A 15,419-nucleotide genomic window follows, 5' to 3' on the forward strand; every position below is an offset into this window, starting at 1 on the left:
TTTACACCACTGGACGTAGGATACTTTTTGTCTCGGGAAAATGTACGGTTCCCGAATCCCGCGCGGTTACTCGGTTGTGCAAGAGTTATGGCACAACGGAATTGCGGGCGTCATCTAGTAAATTTATTATATTACATACTAGCTGACCCGACAGACGTTGTCCTGTCTTAACGATTTAACCATAATTAAAATGAGTATAGCTCCATGCCAAATTTCATCAAAATAGATTAAATGGTTTAGGTGAAAATCATAGTTTATTGTGCGGAAACCGTACATTTTCCGGGATAAAAAGTATCCCTTATGAAGTCATTTGGAAACAGACATTGTATTTTTGAGTGTTCGCTAGAAAATGTCGTGATTCTAGTGTTTGAATGAATGAATGAATGAATGAATGAATGAATGAATGAATGAATACTTTATTGTGCACAATCATAGTTACAATAACAATATACATAAAATAAAAAGACATAAAATGGCGAGAGCACACAAAGGCGGCCTTATTACTACATAGCAATTTCTTCCAGGCAACCTTTGAAAGATAGAAGCAAATTGCTGGAGAAAAGGGCGTTGTGCTTAAAGTATAAAAAGATTAGAAATAAAAGATTAAAACTAAACACTATCAATAACAATATATAAATACAATCATAAATAATAAATAAAATACTTACATATATAATATATGTTATAATAGTAATATAATATATATTACAATATAATACAATACTACACGCAAAATATTATAAAATAAATATTTTATCAATAATACTATTACATATATAATTACTGAGTATTTAATATTGTAGATAACATAAGATAAATACTAGGTATATGATTTGCGTAAAATAACACATGAAAATTATGCACAGTTCCAAATCAATTAATGTAATGCCATTACGAAGAGGTATTGAGATAGTATTCTTTCAGGGATGACTTGAATGTGTTTAATGTTTTTGATAGTCTTATATTGGTGGGGAGAGAGTTCCAGAGTAAGACGGATTGTATGGTATAGGATGAGTGGAAATACTTGGTGTGGTGAATAGGGATATCAAGAAGGATTTTTTTTGAAGGACGCAGCTCATGCCTGTCGGGGGAACGGAAGTTAAAGATTTCTTTTAGGTATTTAGGACTGTTGGAATCAAATAGGATGTTATAAAGGAAGGAGAGTGCACGGGCATTGCGACGAAAGCGGATGGGTAACCATTTGAGCCTCTTGCGGAACTCAGATACGCGATCAAATTTGCGCAAGCCAAAAATAAACCTAATTGAAAGATTCTGAAGTTTGTTAAGTTGGTCTTCGGTCAAGTTGATGAAGCAAGCATCCGCGTAGTCGAAAAGGGGCAAAAATAGTGATTCTGCCAAGGCTACTTTAGTAGGTACCGGCAGTAAATACCGAAGTCGCTTCAGAGAATGCCACGTTGAGTAAACTTTCCTACTAATCTCCTTCAGTTGATATGACCAGGATAGATGCTCATCAAAGTAAACGCCAAGATTCTTAACAATCTTACTGTATGGTATTATTATACCGTTCATAGTCACTGAAGGTAGAGTGGCCCAGTCAATTCTCGATACAAGCCCTGGACTGCCCAGTATTATTAACTGCGACTTAACGGGGTTGATCAGAAGTCCATGTTCTTTGCTCCAGTTACATATAGCTGATAAGTCACGGTTTATAACATCCACAGCTGCAGGTAATGCATCCAGAGTTGACTGGGTATAAATTTGCAGATCATCTGCGTACAAATGAAAATAAGCAGAAATAATCAGTGTGATAAAATTAATAAAAAGCGCGAAAAGTAATGGAGAAAGGACGCCACCCTGAGGAACACCGGCAGTAGTATCGGTCCAGTCTGAAAAAGATTCCGAAATTTTTACTCTCTGCCGACGACCCCCAAGGTAATTCCGAAGTAATTGAATCACAGAAGGAGAAAGATTAAGAGACGCTAACAGACCAACAAGTACATCATGGTCGATAGAATTGAACGCGTTACTGAAATCAAGTAAAGTAAGAATGGTAAGCTTCTTATTATCCATACCAGATCGAATGTCGTCTGCCACCTTAACCAGGGCCGAAGTGGTACTATGGCCCTTACGAAATCCGGACTGGTAGGCGCTAAGGAGGTTATTTTCGGTAACGTGATTTATAAGTTGGTGATATATGAGTCGCTCTAGTACTTTGGATAGGAAAGGGAGGATTGATATTGGACGGAAATCAGAAGCAACTTTAGGACGAATGGATTTTGGTAAGGGAATAATGTGGGCAGATTTCCAAGTATTAGGAAAGGAACAAGTGGATATACAATAATTGAAAATATGCAAAATGACGGGTGAAATTAGGTCAAGGATCGGGATAATCATTTTGCGACTGATGCCATCATCACCAACGGAATTCGAAGATATCGCCATGACGTGTCTCTCAACCTCGCACTCTGTAAATGGAACAAAACAGAACTGATCAGAGATCGAGATCGGCATATGAGAAATTTTATTTAATGTTTGTGATTTAACGTCCGGGTCTAAATTAGAAGAAAAAGAGAAATGTTTATTAATTAAGTTAATGTCAATATTACACGAGTTATCAGAGTTGTGACTTTTGCCAATGCCGAGGGACTTCAGAAACTTCCACGTTTTCGCGGGGTCGCCATTCTCGATGGATGAGTGTATATGTCGACGTTGAGCATCGCGACACATAGTATTGCACTTGTTTCGCAATTTTATATACCGATCGCGATGCTCAATGGTATTAGTTTTTTTGTACTTCGCTTTAGCAGCATGTTTGGCGTTAATGAGAGACCTAATATCATCGGTCAACCAAGGAGCCGGAAGATGCTTAATCCTAACTGGTTTTATAGGAGCGTGTTTGTCGTATAACGACTTAAGAAGGCCATTAAACATTTCAACCTTAGTATCAGCCGATTCCGATGCATACAGTGCTGACCAATCAACATTGAGTGTGTCTTCTCTCAAACTATCAATATTCAACGAGGAAAAGTTACGTTGAAAAAGCACTTTGCGTTTTCGTTTAGGTACACGAACGTTAAAAGCAACATAAATCAAGTCGTGGTAAGAGAACATTTCAGCTGAACTCTGACCATGCCTAGCTACAGAATTTGGCGATGATACAATGATGAGATCTAACAAGGAAGGGCGGCAACCTGGAGAGCAATGTGTTGGATTGAGTGGCAATAAACTCAGGTCAAAGGAGTCTAAAATAGACTTGAGGGTTTTTGATCTACTGTCATCTTTCACCATACAAGTGTTAAAGTCACCCATTATGATAGAATTTGTGTAGTCGGGTTTGTATGATTCAAGTATGTTCTCAAGGGATGGAAAGTAGTTGTGATGCATTGATGGACAGTAGAACACGCCCAGAAGTATTTTAGTGCTGAAGGATATTTCAACCTCAACAATTAAATATTCTAATGCATCCAGTGGCGGAGGCTGGGCTGACGAACTGATAACTGTAAAAGGTATGTCGGAACGTAAGTAGATCGCAACCCCACCCCCACCCCTTCCAACGCGATCGTTGCGAATTAATTTATAACCTGGCAGACTGTAACAGGTGGATGGCAAGCATGGTTTAAGCCACGTCTCCGACACTAAGATGGCATGAACATCAACTTGATCAAAGGAAGCCAGCATATCTGAGTAATGAGCCGGAATGCTTTGTGCATTAATATGTACAGCCTTAAAACAATTTTTGACTGTAGCAAAATTATTTAAAATGGTATCCCTTAGTGGAGTAAACGAACCACTTAGGAAACTGTCGTTGCTACATAATGAGGAAGCAGAAAAAAACTCATCTAAGGATGTGTCCGAACTGTTATTCATGGCAAAGTTAAAAGTATGTTAAATAAATAAAATATATTATGTATAATATAAATAGCTAAAATATTAATAAAGTACCGTACTCAATCTTAATATATATATTTCTTGTGTGCGTGTGTATGTGACTGAACTCCTCCTAAACGACTGGACCAATTTTGATGAAATTTTTTGTGTGTGTTCGTGGAGATTCGAGAATGGTTTAGATTTACAGTTTGGTCTACTGGAAAATGTTTTTTCAATTAATTTCTTATTTATAAGGAGTTGTTGATTTTGGAATGTTTTACATTAGATCCGGATGGACGTTGCCATGGTGACATAATTATTTAGTCACTGCAATAATAATATGGGCGAAATACTTTATATGGCAAAACAACGTTTGCCGGAACAGCTAGTAATATATAATATAATAAAATATACAAATGATATAACACTTTCAATAATAATATAAAATTATAAAGCTCCTTAAAAATTACTCTGCTTAAAAACACCTTATACCTACTACAGTGTCATATAGTATCATGATTTACATTTAAAATATATGTATATTTAAACAAGCGCTAGTCAAATCAACAATACAAAATCAAAACATGTTCTTAACGTAAAACGGAATGAATTATACTGACATACTTTGTCATAAGTTGTCACTGTCACTGTCAGCCGTCATAGATATTTTCAAGCTGTGTTTGTTTGACAATGACAACAAAAAACATTAGCTTTACGATAAAAACGAAGCGGTATTTCTGAGAAATAAATTGCGGGTGAAATTACCTACATTTATAATAATACCCAGCATAATAATATAAAGCAGTGGATTTGAAAAGCAGGCACTATAAGATAAAACAACAAAGTCATTTGGCAACTTGGAAAAAAAAACACTCAGCAAGCAATTATGGGTCTGACCCAAATAGGTCTGACCAAAGCCATAATATAATACTATTAATAAGCAACACTACAAAACAAACATGCAGAAGCAATACTAATAGCAGGTAAATATAATTCTATGTAAACTATGAAAAGAAATTGAAATTGTTAATTAAGTGGTTACTTTTTTGCTAATCGTTTTGTCTTGGTTCCAGCTGTGCCTCTGGTCATGTTCACGGAAGAGATATTATTATCAGAAGAATGACTTCCTGAAATGGCATCGAGATCAGCCATGCTATGGACACGGACTTTAGAGCCATCGGGTGCAATTACAAGGACCGAGCCATTATTTGTCCAGCACTTTGTGATCCCAAAACGTTGTCTGGCCATCATGAACACGTCATGTCTCTTTTTTATAAGAAACTCCGTCATGGTGATGCCAGAGTTTTTCAAGTTGGTTTTAGCCGCCCACACTTTGTTCCGGATAGCACTATCATGAAATTTAATTAAGATTGGTCGCGGCTTGGACTCATTAACTTTACCCAGGCGATGGCAGTATTTCACAGCCGTTATATCAACCTCTGGGAGTCGAAGCTGTGTTGAAAATATAGTTTGGACAACTTCAAGCTCAGTCTTTTTTGCCTCAGAGACTCCATGAAGTAAAAGTATTTTCTTCCTTCGCCTCATCTCATTTTGGTCTTGCACTTCTACTAAGACTTCTATCTGAGACTGCAATGATTTAAGGGCCTCCAGGACAAAGGACTTGAACGTACTGAATTCCGATGCCAGTGCTGAAGTGGTGCTCGAAGGTTGACAAGAGTTAAGTTCTTGCTGGAACTCTGTCATTTTGTTATTAAACAGTTCGCTCATTTGATTGATAGACTGTTTTAGGGAATCCATATTCATATTTTAAAGAAAGTAAAAAGTGTATTCTTACAAAGTGATGGTGGTGAATAAATCTTGAATTTAGTGTTGTTTTTTTTTTTTTTTATTGCCAATAAAGGAAATAGTGACACTGGTAGGCACAGGTAAACTTTTTTACATAATGTTATTTATATTATTAATAAATAATAACTTTAATTGAGGAGGCCTTAAAACTTCGTATTTACTCAAGCACACCTACCCTCAAAAAATAAAGCAGCCTAAATTCCGTTCCTTTCCGATGATTTTATGTTTTTACTGTAGAATAAATCTTAGGTATTATTTTCGGGAATTATAAATTAAATAATTAATAAATAATTTTCTAAAATTAATGTCTAAAACAAACAAATATAACAGTACCTGAACTTTGTAGACATTTTACAAAAAATAAATTTCTGAACGCACACATGATGTCTTCAGAAAAAAATAAAGTTATGGCTTAAAGGTCTCAGCAACCAGGCCATAAGCTCCAAAAAAAAAATAGTTGTTACACTATTTGACAGCATTGGACAACAAATGTTTGACATGTAATAAACAAATCAGCATGAAATGATTAAGTATTCATTACATATATCGAGTTTTCATTATTTTTAAGATGTATTCTGCTATTCGGAACGGAAACAAATCCAACAAATCAAAAACCATGGCAATCGGTCCAGCCGTTCTCGAGTTATAAGTGTTGTAACAAACACGACTTTCTTTTATATATATAGATTACATATTAATCATAAAAATCAAAGAAAAATTTCTTTGATAATGAAATACATATCTGCATTTTCCATTTTTATTTTGCATGTATGGTTGAAAAGTTGCTGAAAATATATTTAGATTATTCAGTACATAGCTCCACTTTCACGTCGTACAGTCGATTACCTACTCTGGTCTGTGGTATTACTTTTACACGGATGATTCGTTCTCCATCATCATGGATTTCGAAGACTTCATGAACATGATTGCTTTGGAATTAGTTTGTGCTCTATAATTTTTAATTAGGTAAACAACCTGTTTTTAGTAATAAGTAATAACTAAGAAGATGATCTTAGAAATAAATAAATACAAAGTAAAAAATCATATTCAATTAATTTGAAAGAATATTTCATGATCGTGTATATTTAAGTAAATATAGCTTTCTTTTTAAGTACTGATTTTCCGCGGAAAAAGTCTGCGGAAATATTATGAAGTCCACAATCAATAATAATTTGGCTCATTACTTTTTATTGTGCTAAAAATATAAACAATTACCCAAAAAGTGCAGTGACTTGTATGAGAATCATATGAGAAAAGCGGTCACGAGTCACATATTATCAATAAAAGTTTAATATCGTAGAAATGAGCTGTTAAAATCACTTACTTGTGAAATGTAACCCCACATCCCTTTTGTACCGTGTTTTACATAACATATATATATATATATAGCCGATTATTATAGGAGCCGATTCCGAGATTCCAATTATATATATATATATATATATATATATATATATATATATATATATATATATATATATATATATATATATATATATATATATATATATTTAAATCGCCGAAGACTTGTTGCGTCTTTTCAAAGTCGAACCCTATGGCGTCTACCATTTCCAATGACTTTTTAATTGTTATTCGTGCGAATTCGACTTTGAAAAGACGCAACAAGTCTTCGGCGATTTAAATATATATATATATATATATATATATATATATATATATATATATATATATATATATATATATATATTTCCACCCCGGAGTTGATATTACGTCCTACATGGCGGTTTTTACCGATGATATTGCGTCCGACTGACTTGTTGCATCCTGTATACGGACGCAAGATTGACCATCTCTCAAATTCAGCCAGAAGTAGTGTTGAGGTTAGTACAATGGCTGGGTGAAATATTGGCATGGACGTTGTTTTGTCACCGGAGTGCATTTCGGCGTATTTCTTAGTTCCGCTATTTGGCGCGCGAATTTTGGAGGTCGCTACTGTGCGCCGTATATCGGTGGCGTATATTCGATACTTTGTTTACGTATAACACGCCGATAATGTGGATTCCTGTATATAATAAAGTTTTTATCAATTCTAATGTGTGATTTAATTACGTCCCACAAAACGACATCGTCCCAGAGGAGACGCGGGGGTGACAGAGGCGAGGGGGCGGAGTTCGCACGCGACATGCAAGGGCATGTTTTTGTTTATATTTTTTGCCGGCCAGCGCGGACGTAATGACGCTTGTGGTATAAATATTATGTAGTGGGGCGAATATTTGAGAGAGACTAAATTCATGTCTTCAAAGTTGGGTTCACAATGCCTTCGTAAATTTGATGTAACATTACACATTTCAATGTCTAATTAACTTACAAAAATGCTGCTTAAACTATTTGAAAGTAGAGTTAATATTTCAAAAGTTATTATAAAAAAAAAGTACCAAATTATGAAATTTTTGAGTGTCGTTTCGATACTGCCGCTTACAATTTATTATTTATAAAAAAAATGAGCTAGAAAGGATTAAAAATTGAATGTTAATTTGAAGATAAAGAAGAGAAGAATCCGATACCAACAAATAACACATCAACTTACATTAAATAACTAAAAATTATATTTTTAAAATGTTCATAAAATTCGCATCATTGTCCTGCGCATTGTTTGTTTTGAATGCCTTGCCGATATACTCAACGTGACGGGGTTGAAACCTATTTTGCGATAAAATCTGCTGGCTCACTTTATTTGATCGCAGTGCTTTGGTGTGGATAGAGCTCTTCGTTTTATGCTCTCTCTCTCTCTTTGAAATACGTTCTACAAAAATTTCCAAATAAGACGTCATTTACATTTCTCGATGTGTGCCAACATTTGTCTGTTTTTCACTACTTTTTTATACCAAGTTATAAAGGCCCGCAACATTTCTAAGTTCTTAATAATTTTCTTTATATCAATACTTAATTATAAACGAATTTAGTGAATTCCTCATTTTCCTGAACGTTTTTTTCCTGAATAGCCCTAAAAACATAATGACGATCATTCAGAATAATGATCAAATCTGTAACTGTATTTCAGGAAAACAGGAACAAATATATCGAATCGATGCAATGTCGATATTACAATTAGGTAGTTATTTGACACATTTTCGAAAAATAGTAGTAGAATAGTAAGAAAAGTAGTAAAAATGTTATCTACACTTCAATATTATAAAGCAGGAGAGGTTGTTTGTTTGTTTGAACGCGTTAATCTCAGGAACTACTAGTCCGATTTGAAAAATTCTTTCAGTGTTAGATAGCCCATTTATCGAGAAAGGCTATAAGCAATATTTTATCACGCTAAGAATAATAGGAGCGAAGAAATAGAGGAAAATGTGGAAAAAACGAAGGGAAATTATTTGAAAGGGCTTATTTGAACGCGCTTATCTCAGGAACTACTGGTCCGATTTGAAAAATTCTTTCAGTGTTAGATTGTCGTGTCAATGGTTGTCGTGATTGATGTAGATCGTTTTTTTTTTTTTTAAAGAAGTGATTTTAAAAACTATTTTAAAGACAAAATAAAATGGCCTTGGCCGTCAACCCATTTTGTAATACAAAAAAAAATGTTTTAATTGTGGTGCAACGACCAAGAATAATATCAATATTATTACAAATCATTTTGTTCTACCTATGAAACGAAAGAACATAAAATCGCTTTATAAATCTTCATTTTTCTGGTGCAGCATATTTATTTACAAATAAATATGCAATTTACGATCATTATCCTGACGTCCAGTGTCCTGTTTGTTGTTGAACTGTTTATATACTTACCTGTCTAAAAGTATTTTGGATCGATTGTATTAACTACTATGTCCCTACCTACATACAGTACGTATATGATTTTCTTTGATAAGTACTTACCTATTGTATATTTTAAACAAAAGCCCATCAGTGACTGAGTTTAGACTGCGAATTGGGTTGGGACTAATGTATTTTTAAATATCTATACTTACTAATATTGTAGAGACGAAATATTTAATCGTTTGCTTATTACTATTTAACTTACGAGTTACGAGACTACTGAACCAATTTAAATAATTCTTTCGCTATTAGAAAGCCACGGTAATGAGAAAATAGCCCAAACAAGTGCATCGAAACTCAACGTCAAGTGGTTACCGGGTCATGGGCTAGGCTGTACACTGTACAGTGTTCTGAGTTTTTTTTTTAATCTTGACTTTCTTCATTCATAAATCGACACCCTTGACAAGATTTATAGTAACTGTGATGGCATACTTATAATAATAATAATGTACTTTTATTCAGCTCGATAACATAAAAACCTTAATCTAGACAATTACAACATGCAAACTATTTTATTTTCAATGGTTTTTTATATTAGAATGTTAAGATCGCAACCGGCAGCTTAGCTAGGTTACAGTATAACCTGTGTTAAAGCCACCGGACCCTTTCCCAACTACTGATCGCATATCGCTGATTTTACATTTCAGGCAATTAAAATTAGATTACAAATCAAATCAATGTTTAAAATTAATCAAACTTGATACAATAAACGGGGGCGGTGGTTACTCGCGTCCGTAGGAATTACCTTTTACTACCCTACACGTGTCCCCCGGGTGGTGCTAAACGAGTAACAACGCCGAGTCTCAGGCGGCGGATATGATAACCTGACTCCTAGGCAGTAGTGGCCTTGAGGACTAAATACCCTCAAAAAGTCTAGCGCGGAAAGCAACGGGAAACTACCGCGACTATAATCCCAAGAAAACCACCATGATTAAGAACGCCACCAGAGATAATATGATGTCATGCGACCCGACTAACGCTCGGCGCCAGCTTGGTTCCGGGCCGACTGGTGTGAAATTGGCTACCGGCTGCAGGTCAGTTAACCAGCAGGCTGCTTGCAGAAACTCTGCTACTGTTGGAAACATAACATCTTACTCTAGCAAACTAACACCCAAGGGAAGGGCAATAACAATAGGAACCTGGAATGTCCGTGGACTTTTAAGGCCAGGAAAAATCGAAGTTGTTGAAGCGGAGATGGAGCGCTATAATCTGGCTATACTAGGATTGAGTGAGACCCATGTCAAAGATAACGGATACCACATCACACCTGAAGGAAATATGGTAATCTACTCTGACAGGCAAGACAATAGTTTTAGTGGTGCGGGCTTCATAGTTGCTAGCTGGCTACGAGACAAGGTATTGGGGTATAATACCATCAACAATAGAATTTTATCCTTAAAAATTTCAGCCCATCCACACCCAATTAACTTTGTACAGGTCTATGCGCCGACCACTGCAGCCACCGAAGAAGAGATGGAGGAATTTTACCACGAGCTAGAATTAACCTGCAAAGCGTTACCAAAGAAGGAATGTACTATCATCCTGGGAGACTTTGGTGCTAAGATAGGGCACACTGATAATGATCAACACCTAAGGAATGTTATTGGGGAATACGGCTTAGGAGCCCGCAACAGTCGAGGTGATATGTTGTTAGAGTTTTGCATTGAAAAAGGACTATTCGTAACTAACACGGCATATAAACAACATCCAAGACGCTTATGGACATGGCGATCGCCAACATGTCATAAAAATCAGATTGACTTCATATTAATCAGCAGCAGATGGAAGTCGTGCATAACTCTCTCAAAGACTTTTCCGGGTGCAGATTGTGGCAGCGACCATCAGCTGTTAATAGCTCAATACAGAGTCCGCCTCAAAGTAGTTTCAAAGCCTCCACCATCCAAAAATATTCTTCTAACACAAGAAGCGAAAGCTTTTGAGGACACACTACAAACTCGACTGGACAGTGAAACGTATTGCCCATTTGACTCAGCCAATACATCATGGAATCAGCTTAAGGCCGCATTAGAAGAGACAACTAGAACAATCACAAATGGACGGAAAGTAAAACACCCTAGATCTGAGTGGATGACCACTTGGGAGGCAATCGCACAAAGAAAGGCTCTAAAGACTGGAGGAATTCGTTCAAAGGAAGAACAACAGCGATACTCTGAACTTGACTCACTAGTACAGCGTCTCTGTAGACATGACAAGAATGCATATATCAATTCCATATGTAGAGATATACAAACACACTCTGATACACTACATCCAAGAGACATGTTCCAAAAGGTAAAAATTCTCACACGGGAACGAAAATCAAAATCTTGGAACATAGAAGATGAAAAGGGTAACCTGATTTTAGACAAGAACCAAGTGATGACAAGATGGAGGAACTACTGCCAAGACCTGTACAAATATGACGCTGATGAACCTGACACTAGATTAGATTTTACAGATAAAGAACCCGACATCGTTCTCCATGAAGTAGAAGCAGCTATAAATAAGCTCAAAACAAAAGCTTGCGGTGGAGATGCTATACAGGCACAAGTGCTTAAGAGCTTGGGTAAGTCTGGAATCAGAGTAATGCATTCAATATGTCTTAAAGCATGGAGAACAGGACAGTGGCCAGACGATTGGACAGAATCTCTCGTGATACCACTACATAAGAAAGGGTCGACTAAAAAGTGTGGAAATTATCGGACCATCTCACTAATTTCACACGCCAGTAAGATTCTTCTCCATGTCATAAACAACAGATTGGCACACTATATAACTAGACAGATATCCAAAGAGCAGGCGGGATTTGTAAAGGGCAGGGGTACCCGAGAACAAATCCTAAACATCCGTCAGCTGATAGAAAAGAGCAGAGAATTCAATGTCCCAATAGTACTCTGTTTTGTGGATTACGCTAAGGCCTTTGACTGCATCGTCTGGTCCAAAATGCTGGAGGTGATGAGAGAGTTGGGCGTCCCCGATCATCTCATATTTTTGGTACAAAACCTCTATCTGGAAGGTCGATCAAGGGTGCGATTAGACAATGATCTGTCAGAGCCGTTTGCTACAGAGCGTGGTGTCAGACAGGGTTGCATCCTCTCTCCACAGCTGTTCAACCTCGTAGGCGAAAAATGCGTCGAGTGTTGGAAGATTGGGAGGATGGTATTAAAATTAACGGATACCTTCTCAACAACCTAAGGTTCGCTGACGACACCACGCTTATAAGTACTTGCGAAGTGAAACTTGCTGAACTTCTAGCGCGGCTCGAAAAGAATAGTCGAGACTTTGGCCTCCAAATCAATCGCAATAAAACCAAACTGATGTACGTCGATAAGCTGAACCAAATACAAAAGACATCCTTACTACAAGATCTTCAACCCGTAGAGGAGTTTGTCTACCTGGGATCGTTGATTAGCAACAATGGTAACTGCGAGAGGGAGGTTGTCCGACGGGCTCAGATGGCTAAATCTGCGGTTGGGTGCTTAGAAAAGATATGGAAGAATAAGAACATCTATCGTAGCACAAAAATAACACTAATGCGTTCCCTAATCTTTTCAATATTTTTATATGCCTCCGAGACATGGACACTAAAAGCACGTACTCGAGCTAAGATTGACGCTTTTGAAATGTGGTGCTGGCGTAAAATGCTCGGCATCCCTTGGACCGCACACCGGACCAATACGTCTATACTTCAGCAACTCAAAATTACCACCCGCCTGTCCACGCTTTGTCTACAACGATCACTTGCCCTTTTTGGCCACATAGCCCGCCGGGAGCCTAATAATCTTGAGAGTCTCATACTAGTTGGGCAATTAGAGGGGAAAAGAGGCAGAGGCAGAGTGGCTACACGATGGACAGACGCGATTGTCAAGGCTGCTGACTGCACGTTCCAGGAGGCATTTCATCAGGCCAAAAATAGAGACAAGTGGAGAGCCCTATCCCAGAAAGCAAATTTTGGTGGTCACGTCCCTCAGCCATGAGGATACGACTAGGAAGAAGAAGATACAATAAACAATACAAAAAACGATCGAAACGATCTACATCAATCACGACAACCATGATTGACTATGACTATCACAGCACAGAACGCAACGTTGCGTCGTGTTTGTTTACGCGCGCGCGTTAACCTACTACTTACGAAAAAATTTATTATTATTGTGAACTTGTATTATAATCAAATACCGTCCTCTTTTTGTACAAAACAAATAAACAGAAATAATAGGTACTATTATAGATAATAACCATAATTTAAATTTACAAACAAAGTATATATATTGTTGTGTAATTTTTGTGTAGTTGTGTAATTTTTTGAGATTTTGGACTGTTTTATCTTATTTTTGATAGGTACGTTAATAATTTTTTAAACGTTTTTATTTTTCTTTTCGACGCTTAAAGGGCCTTTTTTTGAGACTTTGTACTGATAGGTATGTCTGATATGTGATTCTTCAGGTTAATATTTTTCTAAGCATTTTTGTTTTATTTTTTTAACGCCTAAGCGGCTAATAACGAATTTCAATTTGTTAAATTTTATCAACTTGTCACGTGGGCAGAGCCACGATTGAAAACTGGTATTGCTTACATACACAAGTTAACTATAGTCAATGTCACAGTAAATTAGCCTCTCAACTGGTCGTTCCTAAAATTGTTAATTTCTTAAATTACTTTTATGTTCCTATTTCGGTGTATTTGATTTGTCCGACACTTTGATTATTATGACTATGGGTTTATTATTGTACCTACTTGATTTTAAACAATAAAACTTAAAAATACCTACTACCGAAACAATTGTTTTATTTTGTGTTCATACTTAAGTTCAGAAGAAACACGCTCACATAAATAAAATGATCATATCTATCATAATTATCCTTAATATTTTTTAGTTAGCCTAGAGGACTTACCTAATTATAATTTAAAATTTAATTAATCTATGTAATATAGGGATAACTTGTTTTTAATGTCTGTTATGTACTCCAAGTTATAGAAATAAGTATTTCATTTTAATCGACTTCATAAAGAGGGATGATTCTCTATTTATACATACATATCGTCACTCCTGTCCCTCATTGGGGTAGACAGAGACCACATCACGCAATGAATTTATTGGGATCTATTATATAGGTACCTATGTATGTATCGATATAACATATAAGGTTAGGAGGAAGCAACAAACTCAACAGTTTATGGCGTACATACAAAAATAATATACGGTACCGATATAATCTCAAATATAGTAAGGAGTCATTTAATTAGTAGAATGCATGGAATTAATATAGTACAATATACGGTATCAATATAACCATACATTTAAATGGATGTAGGAAAAACGATTAAATGCATGAAACGAATACAAAAATATACAATGTGTCACATGATTTCCATCGAGAACGGAAGCAACAAACCAGCGAGAATTATTTCAAATTGAATATCTGATTTTCGTACGTAAACAAAATTTCTCGTCGACAATAGAATTCACATGACAGCAATATAACTATATTCGCACGAATAACAATTAAAAAGTCATTGGAAATGGTAGACGCCATAGGGTTCGACTTTGAAAAGACGCAACAAGTCTTCGGCGATTTAAATATATATATATATATATATATATATATATATATATATATATATATATATATATATATATATATATATATATATATATATATATATATATATATATATATATATATATATATATATATATATATATATATATATATATATATATATAATTGGAATCTCGGAATCGGCTCCAACGATTTTCATGAAATTTAGTATATAGGGGGTTTCGGGGGCGATAAATCGATCTAGCTAGGAATCATTTCTAGAAAATGACATTTTCATCGGATACCGAGCAAAGCTCGGTCAAACAGCTAGTGTTACTTAATCGCGTAAAACCTTTTAAAACACTTTAAAAACACGAAAACAATTCGAACGATTAAGCCATAGAGAATTAAAATACACACATGGTTACCAATGGTTACGTCAAATTTAGTTCTCGGTCC

At 35.9% G+C, this 15,419-nt stretch overlaps 1 protein-coding gene across 1 annotated transcript; it reads right to left on the bottom strand.

Annotated features, from left to right (window-relative positions):
- Positions 1-4,364: 4,364 nt before the first annotated feature.
- On the bottom strand, positions 4,365-5,687 carry LOC121733737. The gene has a single exon (XM_042124088.1). It carries the CDS (start codon positions 5,590-5,592, stop codon positions 4,867-4,869), a length of 726 nt encoding a protein of 241 aa, XP_041980022.1. The 5' UTR covers positions 5,593-5,687; the 3' UTR covers positions 4,365-4,866.
- Positions 5,688-15,419: the final 9,732 nt, after the last annotated feature.

The sequence above is a fragment of the Aricia agestis genome, chromosome 14, assembly GCF_905147365.1.
Source record: "Aricia agestis chromosome 14, ilAriAges1.1, whole genome shotgun sequence".
NCBI lineage: Eukaryota > Metazoa > Arthropoda > Insecta > Lepidoptera > Lycaenidae > Aricia > Aricia agestis.